This window comes from Chlorocebus sabaeus, chromosome 17 (assembly GCF_047675955.1).
Source record: "Chlorocebus sabaeus isolate Y175 chromosome 17, mChlSab1.0.hap1, whole genome shotgun sequence".
NCBI classification, from domain to species: Eukaryota; Metazoa; Chordata; class Mammalia; order Primates; family Cercopithecidae; genus Chlorocebus; species Chlorocebus sabaeus.
The window spans coordinates 46,839,537-46,852,340 of record NC_132920.1 but is presented as its reverse complement, the minus strand read 5'-3'; the positions used below and the strand labels follow the sequence as shown (position 1 = coordinate 46,852,340).

Sequence of the window (12,804 nt, the reverse complement as noted above, 5' to 3'; positions counted from 1 at the left end):
ATCAGAGGATGCAAAGACATGGATGTGACTCTGGAGAAATAGCCTAGTGTAGAATGTAGACACATTATTTTAATATGTGATAGGAAGAATGATTACATGTGTGTAAACACAGGCACATAGAATCTATATAATACTGAGGTTGGAATGATTAAGTCTGTCTGGGGAATCAGGGAAGACTTCAGAGAAGACAGGATATCTGACCAAGGTATTGAAGTTTGAATAGGAGTTTGCCAAGGGGATTTAAGCATAGGCAGTAGCATTTACAAAGGTGCAGAGGCGTCAAATCAGCCCAGTGTGTCACTCAGGAGTACTGTAGCACAAGGAAGGGGGATAACTTAACGGGAAGAGGCAGAAGAAGAGTACGAGGCAATGGGCCTCCAGTGGAGGGTTTGCAGTGCCCAGAAACTTGGGATTTAACTTGTGCACCTGTGAACCTCAGTATGTTTCAATGCCAGAGCACTGGAAGGATAGGCCACATTTTTGCAAGTAGCTGTGTATTTGCTTAGGAAAGCATGTGGAGGTTTAAATTCCTCATACAAACTGCCTTCCAAAAAGATTACAATACATTCCCCCTTCAAGGAAAGAATACTTGCTGTTAGGAAGCCATTGAAGGATTTTAAGAATTGTCTGGTGTGATTTGTGCTTTAAATCCCTCCAGGAGCTGTGTAAAGGATGTGTTTGAAGGGGTCAAGATCCAAAGTGGGTAGAACAGTTAGGAGAGACAGCAACAGTCTGATCAAGAGACAGTGAGGGCATAAATGAGACAGTTGAACTAGAGGGTCAGCGATATATTGTGGAGATCATTCTAAGCTAAAAGCTAATGTTAGCAATAGAGGCTTGGGGCTAGGTGCAGTGGCTCACACCTGTAATCCTAGCACTTTGGGAGGCTGAGGCAGGTGGATCACGAGGTCAGGAGATCAAGACCATTCTGGCCAAGATGGTGAAACCCCATCTCTACTAAAAATACAAAAATTAGCTGGGCATGGTGGTGCGTGCCTATGCCTGTAATCCCAGCTACTCAAGAGGCTGAGGCAGGAGAATCGCTTGAACCAGGGAATCGGAGGTTGTGGTGATCTAAGATTGCACCACTGCACTCCAGCCTGGCAACAGGGCAAGACTCCATCTCAAAAAAAAAAAAAAAAAAAAAAAATAGAAGCTTGGTTGAATGTAGCGGGTTGGTGGGAAAGAGGTAGGAGCGTAGGATGATTCCCAGGCTTCTGACTTGTAGTGCAGGAGATGAGGAGTTCTTGAGTTGTAGGCGGTGTGGCTGGAAGATGAGAAGGGGGAGTTGAAAGATGGTCATTTATTTTCATTTTGGAAACTAAATGGCTTTGACATTCTTATGGGAAGGACATCAGGTAGAGATGCTTAAGGAGAACTTGTAGGCACAAATCTGAAATGTGAGATAAAGTTCATGCTTAGGAAAAACAGATTGTGAAGTCATCTTTAATATACTCTGGATAGAAGTAGAATGAGAGGGCAAGGCTGCAAACATTAGGAGGTAACAGTCCAAGGTAGCTTGGGAGAAGGGCTATGTCTACTTTCATCTCTTTACACTCCAAAAGCCCTACACAGTGTTTCGAACAGAGCAGACCCTCAATAATTGCATATTTTACTTGTTAGGTTGAGAAAGGAAGAAGGCCAGAAACTATGGGAAGTAATTTGATTCCATTGGAATTCCTTTGCATAATAAAATCTGATGTGTAATGGATGACAAATGAGATAATATATACCTGTTTTTCAGCGTGGGTCAACAAAATACAAGTACTGATGGCTGCTGCAAGCTTTGGCGAAGCTAAAATCCCTAAGGGAAATGGGCCTTATTCCGTTGGTTGTACAGACTTAATGTTTGATCACACTAAAAAGGTAATGCTTGATTTATACAACTTATCCTGATACTCTAATATTGTCTGTTGCTATGTACCACTGGAAGGTGTTCAAATGTCACCTTGCCCTCACCTAAGAATGACTCATTTTGCAATTTGTATTGTTTCATATGAAGGCTTTTACTAGTTTAGCTATTCCCCAATTCACTGCTATTGTCTGATTAATTTCCCTATAAACCCTATTTTTCACTTCATAAAATACCTGAAGCCAGGCTGCTTATATTTTCCTTTCACTGAGGGAGAACATTGTTTTTCTGTTTCTCTTTCATGACTGTCTTCAATCACCACAGCAGCCTAAAAAGTTCTCTAGACCTCTTTGTGAACACAGAGGTATTTGGGTCCCCGCTAATTAAATATGCAAAATAGCTGCTCGAATGTGTTTGAGACACAACTTCTCTAAAAGTGCATTAATTTCTTTCTTAACAGGGCACCTTCTTGCGTTTATATTATCCATCCCAAGATGATGATCGCCTTGACACCCTTTGGATCCCAAATAAGGAGTATTTTTGGGGTCTTAGCAAGTATCTTGGAAAACACTGGCTTATGGGCAACATCTTGAGTTTACTCTTTGGTAAGATTTCTGTTGGTCCTCTGTAGGCTTGCATATAAGAAAACCTTGAAAACAACAATAATTTCAAGCAGTTAAGACCAGAGTAGATTTTTCTCCACTCCCAACAGCTCCGAAAATGATAAGGAAATTATTTTTTTAAAGCCCAGGCAACTATGACAGAATAAAGGGTTCTCATTTTGTCCATTCTGAGTTGGATGGGAGTGGCCGAGAGTATCAGACTGACTCTGACATCTTTCTATGGCTGCTCTTTAGTGTTCATCTGACATACCAAGGAGAAGGCAATACCGTGGTGAGAATAGCAGGTTCTTTGGTGTGGCCACTATCCTGCATGTTCTGTGCTAAGTTAGACAAAAAGGGAAAGAAAGTAGAAGCCACCAAACTCTCCAGATCCAAAACAAAGGAGTCAAAGCTAATGCCTTACTTGTCATAAATGAAGAGACTCTACTCTCATTCCCATCACCTACCCCCATTACTAAAACCATCTGATGTGCATTCTTCACTTACTGTCTACATTACATTAATGTAGACTTTTCTTCCTTACCTGTTTGACTAGACACGACTGTTGAGCTGATGTTAACTGTGTCTCCACATTTCTCCCACAAAACTATCTACAACTTTTGGGATTCATCTTAAACATCAGCTTCTAATTGTCTTAAAAACCACTTATAACAGACATGAAAATACCATAACTCTGCATATTTATATTGCAAAATAACTTATAAATCGCTTCCATGGCAATCGTCACATTCAGTCTTTGTGACCACATCTGCATTTTATAGACGAGAAAATGAAACACAAATGATTGCTGATAATAATGGTGATAATAAAATTGAGAAGTGCAAGAAGACAGTGTATCCGTTTTTGAGCCCCTTACTATGTGATGGGTAGGTACTTTACATATATTACCTAATTAAATAAAATTCTCACAAAACCCCTATGAAAGAGATATCATTTTCTCAAGTTTACCCAAGAGGAATCTGAAGCACAGAAAGTTTGAGGAACTTGCCCAAGATCCATAGCTAGGAAGTGGCAGAGCTGCATCCATGACTCAGTATGAAGTCAGTGGTTTCTCTACCTTTTGCTGCATGATTATGACAAAATCATAATGAACAGCATCTCTGTTTCTTAGATTCTAGCTCTCAGTGTAATATATGTGAGGTTTTATGGGTAGTTTGGTTTCAGAACATTCCCTTTGAAATTTTTCCAAAACCTGGGAATGGCAATAAGTAGCAGCTTTTATGAATACACCTGTGAAAATCTCTCACCTTAAGTCCAGAGCTGTCAGTGACCACTCATCGTTAATAATCCTGTGGTCTGAGGAAAGAACTTACGCCGGATGCGGTGGCTTGTGCCTGTAATCCCAGCACTTTGGGAGGCTAAGGTGGGCAGATCACCTGAGGTCCGGAGTTCACGACCAGCCTGACCAACATGGAGAAACTCCGTCTCTACTAAAAATACAAAATTAGCTGGGTGTGGTGGCGCATGCCTGTAATCTCGGCTAATCGGGAGGCTGAGGCAGGAGAATGACTTGAACCCAGGAGGCGGAGGTTGTAGTGAGCTGAGATTGTGCCACTGCACTCCAGCCTGGGCAACAAGAGCAAAACTCTGTCTCAAAAAAAAACAAAAAAAAAAACTTACAGTTCGGGTCTTTGGTTGGTGGGTATCTAGTAGCAGTCTTTTTAATGAATCTACTATTATTCATCCATAAAAAAGTAGATATAAATCAGATGGGTCTGCATTTTATGCTAATGAGATGTGAATTAAATTCACTAGCAACACTCAGAGAAAACACTAACTATAATCTCCCATTGTTGTGTAGGTTCAGTGACAACTCCTGCAAACTGGAATTCCCCTCTGAGGCCTGGTGAAAAATACCCACTTGTTGTTTTTTCTCATGGTCTTGGAGCATTCAGGTAATCTTTGAGAGGCTGAACACTTTTAGCTTCCAGGAATAAATGATAATTTCTTTTATTCAAAAAAGAAATAGCAGATTTTGGAATGTCATGCAGGCCCTTGTCTGGAGGAGTTGAGGTTCCTCAATAATTGGCTGTGGGTCTGTTGATCAGTCCTAGCCCTGTCTGGTCAAGTAGTTTTTTTCCCTACTACCAGCTCATTGAGATTAGCCTCACAGCAGAGAAGAAAGGGTGTTGCATTTTTTATAGTTGTCCTTCTATATTGTAATATTTACACTCTTAAAATTATCCTCTGTAAAGTTTAGGACTTTTGAAAAACCAATTTTAGATTAGCCGTGAAAGACATTTGTTAAGAGAAATATCTGTGAAGGTGAGAGAAGGAGCAGGAAGAGATGGGGATAAACTTTGGACCATGACACAGGTTGGACACCTGAAAAGGTGATGGGGAAGGGAGAAGGATCGGATAAGAAGAGCTTCAGACTGCAGCATGGTTCTAAGAAATATTGAGCCAGGTCAATGGAAGGAGTGCTTGGCCAAATTTGCTTATCAAGAGTCTTGTATCTCATAGGAATGGGTTAATGTTAGCACCCATGCTGTGCCAAGTCTCTGGGAGCAGCTCACTGGATGCTTAGCTTCCACTTGACCATGGTGATGGATCCAGAGGGGCAGGAGCTGGATAGGGTCTTTAGTAAGCTATGAAGTCTGTAGCATGATAGCTGAGTGGCACATTTTCCTGACAACAACCACCCTCTTCACTTTCTTCCACCACTTTATCACCTGTTGCCCCTCTTCTACCTCAGGGGATTGTAAAACTCAGAAAATAAGAGAGATGGCTTTTAGCTGGGAACGAGTTGGGTAGCACCTGCAATAAAGAATTCTCTTCAGCATTTTAAATGTAGTTCAGCTAGCTATTTGATTTCTCCTACACTAGTGATTGGCAAATTAGAACCCAAGGGCCAAATCCAGCCCACTGCCTATTTCTATAAAGTTTTATTAGGACACAGCCACACCCATTCATTTTTGTACACTGTCTATGGCTACTTTTGTCCTACAACAGCAGAGTTCAGTAGTGGTGACAAAGACTGTATGGCCCACAAAGCTGGAAATATTTACTCTCTGGCCTTCAGCAGAAGAAGTTTGCTAATCCCTGTGCCATATCATTTCCCCCTCTTGAAAAGGTTCTGTATCTTCAGCAATAAAGACATAGTTTCTAGCTACCTCGTTTTTATTCTCTGTGGACATTTCCCATTGGACGCATGGTATGGGGAAAAGGTTGTGCAAATGAAGCTGTGGAAGAGGGCATAAATGCAGTGCTTAGCACATGATTTTTCAAGTATTTCACCCAATCATTTAATAATAGCTAACATGTATTAAGTATTTACCTGTTTCTAATATGATTATAAGTACTGAAAATGTATTAATTCAATTGATCCTCACTAATGAGGTACCATACTATTATAGCATCACCATTTTATAGATAAAGAACCAAGGCAGAGAAAATATTGTGACTTATTAAAGGTACACAGCTGACAAGTGGTAGAACCAGGGTTCAAAGACAGTGGTCAGACTGCAGGTCTCATTCTCGTATCTACCATACTGTAGTGCTTTCCTGTATACATTATCTTAGCAAAACCTTGCAGCTACCCTAAAACAAATGCTTTACTCTTAGGCCCATTTTACAGGCGAGGACAAACATGCCGTAATTACCTAAAATCATATAGCTGGGAAGGGGCAGAGCCAAGATTAAAAACCCACAACTCTCAAAGGCAGTATTTATAATCACTACACTGGGTTTTCTCAACTTCAGTAGTCTTGACATTTTGGACCAGATAATTTCTTGTTGTGAAGGGTTTCCCTGTGCATTGTAGGATGTTTGACAGCATCCTTTTACCCACTAGACATCAGTAGTACCCTTGCCCACATTCGTGATAATGAAAATACCTCCAGACATTGTCAAATATCCCCTAAGGAACAAAATCACCCTCCTTTAAGAACCGTAGCTCTCCACTCCACCCCACCCCAGGGCACTACTATGGGATGTAACGGCCTCCATGTTCCCAGTTTTATTAGTGGACTCAGCCTTGTAATCATGACTGGTAGTTGTAATGCTTCCTTCTTTTTGTTTTGAAGGACAATTTATTCTGCTATTGGCATTGACCTGGCATCTCATGGGTTTATAGTTGCTGCTGTAGAACACAGGTATGTTACCTGATGTAATTGGGCTCTTTGGCCAACTACAGGGAATGTCAGTGCTCATAATTATGTTTCTAATTTTCATAAAAGTTTATTTAAAATGTTGATGGAACTTTCAAGTATGATAACATGATGAGCAAAAAAGGAGATTGAGTTTGTCGACTTAAAAGACTTAAAAACACCCAACATTTCTAGAGGGTTTATTGCCTGCCGTGTTCTATGCAAAATGTTTTTTATACACCATCTCATTCAGTCTTCATAACAATCCTATGAGATGGTTATTATTATTGTTGTTGTTTTAAGGAAGGGGTATATAGAAGTGATAAAGGGTAATTTGCCCAAAGTCACACAACTAATAAGTGGCAGTGCTGGGATTTGATTCCTGAGAGTGAGTTTCAACATGGCTAATATTGCCTCCCAGAATTAGGAAGATAGAATGCTCATAATTTTGTTTCTAATTTTCATAAAAGTTTAGTTAAACCCAAAAGTTTAAAAACCTGCAACTTGACAATAGACAATAAGGTTTTTTTTCCTGGAACTCCTTTAGGGTCTTCTTTAATTTAAGAGAAAGTATAGAGTGGAAGAAGAGAGGGACGTCAAAAGATCAGAGGAAGTTGAGTCAAGGATGGAACTGAGAAACATGGGCCAGATGAGGAAAGGAAGGAGCATGCATAAATAATAATTTTACTTGTATTTTAGAGATAGATCTGCATCTGCAACATACTATTTCAAGAACCAATCTGCTGCAGAAATAGGGAAAAAGTCTTGGCTCTACCTTAGAACCCTGAAAGAAGAGGAGGAGATACATATACGAAATAAGCAGGTACATTGCAATGAAAGGAGAGGTGGATGGTGACCTAAAAGCATGTACAAAAGGATGACATTTGTTAATTTAATTTTAGATATAGCAAGTTATGCTTCTAGCTCTCCTATTTCCCATTCTCAAAAGACTTGTCAATAGATTCCCGGAGTAGTAAAATTCCCTTAATGGAATATCTCGTTCATAGTGAAAACAAAGGCAAATACAAAAATGTGGGAGATGACAGTGACTATTCAGAAGTCCCCTAAATTAAAACTTCTAATTTTAGAATCTAAAAAGTGCTAGAAAATAAATTCATAGATTCTTCCTCACAGGCAATATAAAAGGACTACTTTTCAGAGAGGCAGTATACAATAGAATTAAGAGTATGGTCCTTAGAACCCAACTTTCTATGTTTGAATCCTGGCTCCACCACTTAATTTTGTTATAACATAATGAATAAAACATTGTCTGTCTTACAGAGCTATTAGGGCAATTAAGTGAAGCATATTGGCTTCCTCTTTATAGTGGGTGTTTTACATATGTTATTACATTTGAGCCCACCCACATTTCCTTTAGGTAGGCATTATTGTACAATCAATGGAAACTCAGAGAGGTTAAGTAGGTCATCTCAAGTCACATAGTAGGTAAGCAACAGAGCCAGGATTTGGACTAAGCTATACCTATGTGCAAAGCTAGGGCCTGTGTCATTATGGTAGCATGTAATAATCACTAATCACATTTCCAGTTTATAACTGACCAACGATTTTTCCCACATACAGCTTCTACACAAACTTTAAAATAAGTGTTTTAACTTTTTACTTTGTCATTTCCTTCTAATAATTATATTAGGTACGACAAAGAGCAAAAGAATGTTCCCAAGCTCTCAATTTGATTCTTGACATTGATCATGGAAAGCCAGTGAAGAACGCATTAGATTTAAAGTTTGATATGGAACAACTAAAGGTAAGCTAAAAAAAAGAAGTAATTTTTCTCTTGTCCTACAGTTCTTTATTGTTTTTTGTCATCTCATTTTCTGCTATATTGCAAGGTACAACATAAAGGGCTGCAACCACCTCCCTCCGCAGCACACACACACACACACATACACACACAAAGCAGTACAGGTAAAGTATTGCAGCAATTAAGAATGCATTATCTTGGACTAGATATGAAATTGCCAAAAGTTAGTCAGTTTTGATCTACAAAAACAGCAATATCATATGGTTCAACTTAACTCCCGTGAAAGTGTTATTATTTCATGGACAGCTCCTGCTAGTTTTTAAGCTTGACCTTGAAAACTTGACACAAGTTTGGGAGTGGGTGGAAAAATATCAGACAGAGTGGGCAGCAATGAGCAAAGACTCAAAAGTGTGTGTGGCATAGAGAGTGCAGGGATTAGGGGGAACTAGAGAAGAAGATGACGGTCTGTTCTCCAGATACAATGAAGAAATTTGTTGTCCCTCAAACAGCCACTCTCCTCTGTATCCTTGCCTTTGCACATGTTGTCCCCTTGGCCTGACACACTCTTCCCCTTGCCTAACTCCTACTTAATTTCAAAACTCCAGTTAAGCATCACCTCCTCTCAGAAGCTTTCTTGGACCCCAATGCCCACTTCTGGACCGGGCTTGCTGTCTGTCTTGTGTGCTCCTTTGTACCACTGTACAGTATTGCACCATGCGTCTGTATAACTTTCTTCCCTGATGGACTGCAAGCTCACTGAAATGAGACTGCAGTGCCTGGCACAGAGTAGGTACTCAATAAATACTCATGGAAAGAAAAAAACAAATAAACATGGGGTGAGGAGAGGCAGAAGTCAGAACTGATGTTGAAATTTCCAGTGTGGGTGACTACAAAGACCATTAAGTTTACTTTCAAACCTTTACATATATTATATATATATATGTGTGTGTAAATGTGTTTTATATGTGTATGTATATATGTATATGGGTGTATGGTATGTATAAATGTATGTGTGTATATGTATATTCTATTTTATAAGAAATCAAGATATTTAACCATCCCCATGAGATGAACAATTACATAATTGACAAAATCATTTCTTCTAACACCACGAGATAATTATAAATTTATATCATGCTTTTTCACATAGGACTCTATCGATAGGGAAAAAATAGCAGTAATTGGACATTCTTTTGGTAGAGCAACGGTTATTCAGACTCTTAGTGAAGATCAGAGATTCAGGTAAGAAAATAAGATAGTAAAGCAAGAGAATAGTAAATTACTGGAAGAGGGGGAGTGATAACTCATGTAAGATATAATTTTTTATTCAAATTCTTAGTGAAGAAGGGATCTCTTGGAGTTTATAAGGCTATTCTTTTGCCCCCATCAAGTACTCTATATACATTTTCCTAGGCTAAAACATCTACTTCTCCTGCTATTAAAATCTCCCCTTACTCCCATGTTTTCCCTCATTATTCTTGTCTACCCAAGGGCTTAACACTTTTCACTTAAAAATTTATCTTTATATAATTTTTTGGGACATAATGGTTGTGATAATAATATTGTCATCTTAAAGTATTGCCAGACTTCTCCAGTAGGCAGGACATTTTTTAATTAGGCTTTTCCCCCATCCACCTTTAAGATGGACCTGGATCTAAAATTACGATTATTTGGGTAGGAGTGGGGACCAGACCCCAGTTTTCTAGCTTGCAGGAACATTTTCTTTCTTAAACTACTTCATTCCAGACTGATGAGATCACATAGGGCCAACTGTACAGACAGTGGGCAGGATCATTTGTGAAACTTTGCCCCAAATTTCTTAGAAGTTCATTTCAGTGTAAGAGAATTCTCTTCTTTCATCCATTTAGCAAAAGATCAGGAAACGTAGGATAAACTTATTTTTAAAAAGGAAATTAGTTCCATTTTCAAATGATATGCTCCATGTGTTTTTCTTCAACCCTCTGACAGTTTTTCAGCTGAAGTGCCTCTAAATGTAAAGTAATGGGCCAGTTGCTACTCTGAAAAAGCTATCATAAATACACTACAAGGTGCATAAAAGCTCTGAAAACAAAGGTGCATTTATTATACTTTTTCAGATACTCCACAGTGTTGAAGAAATTATTATGTATTTTAAAATTTATTTTGAATAAAAATTGTTAAGGATATATCACTCAAATGGTTGCAATTCCTAAAAGGCATATAAAGAAAATGATTATACGTAATTCCAGGTCTGATACTTTACAAAGCTAATCATATCCCTTTCCCACATTGAAGCATAATACCTCTTTATTCCAATGAGATAACCCATAATAAACTGGTATGGTGCATGTCCACCAATCCTAGCATTATTAGGATGTTCTCAATGTTGCCTAGTATGTAACCAGTTTAATTTCATCATTGTCAACAAATATCTACAGATGTGGTATTGCCCTTGATGCATGGATGCTTCCACTGGGTGATGAAGTATATTCCAGAATTCCTCAGCCCCTCTTTTTTATCAACTCTGAATATTTCCAATATCCTGCTAATATCATAAAAATGAAAAAATGCTACTCACCTGATAAAGAAAGAAAGATGATTACAATTAGGTAAGTATTAGTGGCTTATTTCATTATCTGAAACAAACTTGAAGCTTGGGTAAATAACAATAGATTCATTGGGTAACCATTACAGAATTGCTGAATTGGTTGTTTAGACTTTCATTAAGGAGAGAATTAGATAATCTCAGTTTCTAAGAACATTTAGTCTTACTCTTTTTAAAATGGGAATGTTAATGTATATAGTATATATACTGGTTATATTCGTCTGTTCTTGCATTACTATATAGAAATACCTGAGACTGGGTAATTTATAAAGAAAAGAGATTTAATTGGCTCACAGTTCCACAGCCTGTGCAGCAAGCATGATGCTGGCATCTGCTCGGCTTCTGGGGAGGCCTCAGGAAACTTGCGATTATGTCGGAAGGCAACGGGGGCATGAACACTTCACATAGCCAGAGCAGGAGGAGGAGAGGGATGGGTGACGGTACTACACACTTTTAAATAACCAGGTCTCACAAGAACTCACTGTCACAATGACAGCACCAAGGGGGATGGTATGAAACCATGAGAAACTGCTCCCATGATCCAATCACTTCCCACCAGTCCCTACCTCTGACACTGGGGATTCTAATTTGACATATGATTTGGTGGAGACACAGATCTAAACTATATCACTGGTAATTTTTAAAATTAGCATAATACTATATACTACTTTAATCTAAACATCAGAACATGCCTACAGATTTTTGGGGGTAGAGCTAGGGGGAAGTATTTCATCATTAGGCTGGGCTAGGAACTCTTTAAAGAAAAAGTCAGATTATCTATTGAGACCTGCAATATACTTACCTGTTAAGGAAGAATATGAGTTTATAAATTCCCCAAAGCTATAATGGGGTACCATCAAGTGTTGGCAATTCTTGTATCCTGGAGGTGAAAAAGAACTCCTGATAAGGTTTTGAACTCTCCATGAGATATTACAAAGCAAAGATGGACCTGAACTCAGCCCTTTCCTATCTGAAATCTGGTTTATTTAGGAGCAGAGAAGAGGCAAGAAGGAAACATACAGAGTATAGGCAATAACCACTATGGGCTCAGAGAATAGAGGGGTCTCTTCCAACGGAAAAGGATTCATAGATGACACTAAAATTGGATTTTGTTTCGATCAAGAGAGTTTAGATAGTAAGGAAGGGTTTAGGTATTTCAGGCAAGGACTTCATTTAGCTTATGTGTATGTGCAAGTCTCTCTAATTCTAAAACGGAAATAATACAGAGCACCTAACCCTCCCTCAACCCTACTTCCTTGCTAGGCTCTCACCTTTTCTTTCTTCCCTTCTCTGCTAGAAACCGTCAAAGAATAACAAATATTAGTTATTGCATGTGCTTACTTCTACTCACTCTTTGAGTCTTATGGTCTAGCTTCCTGGGCCCCCACAGGCATGCCAAAACAAAGACACTAAAGGCCTGCTGCATGCCACACCAGCAGCCTCTTCAGAATCTCAACCTTGCTCTCTGCATCTGTTCAACATTGCTGACCACCCCTCTTCCTGCTCCCTTGTTTACTATGACCCTCCTCTTTACTGCTTCTCCTGTCATTAATACTGCTCCTTCCATTTCTCCTCCTCCAGCCAGTTCTCCACAGCCAGAGCATCCAAGCTTCTGCTCGCAATTCTCTTGTGATCCTGCCGTTTATCTTCTTTATGTTTCTGACATTCGAGTTTCCTACTACAATGTGGGGAAGAGTGAGAGGGAGTTAAGTGGCCCTATTTTGAGCTTAGAAAACTAAGAGAATGATGGTTTGCTTATAAGAACCAGCAGAGTCAAGAGGCAGAGTAGCTTTGGGTGGGGCTGGGAAGATGTCTTTTAACTTCACAATTTCTTAGCTTGAGAACGGGGGAATCTGTTTATAGATGTCTAGCCACAAACTGGATGATTACATAAC

At 39.1% G+C, this 12,804-nt stretch overlaps 1 protein-coding gene across 2 annotated transcripts in view; it reads left to right on the top strand.

Moving 5' to 3' along the window:
* Positions 1-12,804, top strand: part of PLA2G7 (phospholipase A2 group VII) — a 35,806-nt gene that overhangs the window by 18,306 nt on the left and 4,696 nt on the right. For both annotated transcript variants that reach the window (XM_007972332.3, XM_007972331.3), the window contains exons 3-10: positions 1,745-1,866; positions 2,313-2,457; positions 4,277-4,370; positions 6,501-6,569; positions 7,263-7,386; positions 8,215-8,328; positions 9,476-9,567; positions 10,743-10,913. In XM_007972332.3, coding sequence (XP_007970523.2) covers positions 1,745-1,866; positions 2,313-2,457; positions 4,277-4,370; positions 6,501-6,569; positions 7,263-7,386; positions 8,215-8,328; positions 9,476-9,567; positions 10,743-10,913 — 931 coding nt within the window. The remainder of the gene's footprint in view (positions 1-1,744; positions 1,867-2,312; positions 2,458-4,276; positions 4,371-6,500; positions 6,570-7,262; positions 7,387-8,214; positions 8,329-9,475; positions 9,568-10,742; positions 10,914-12,804) is intronic.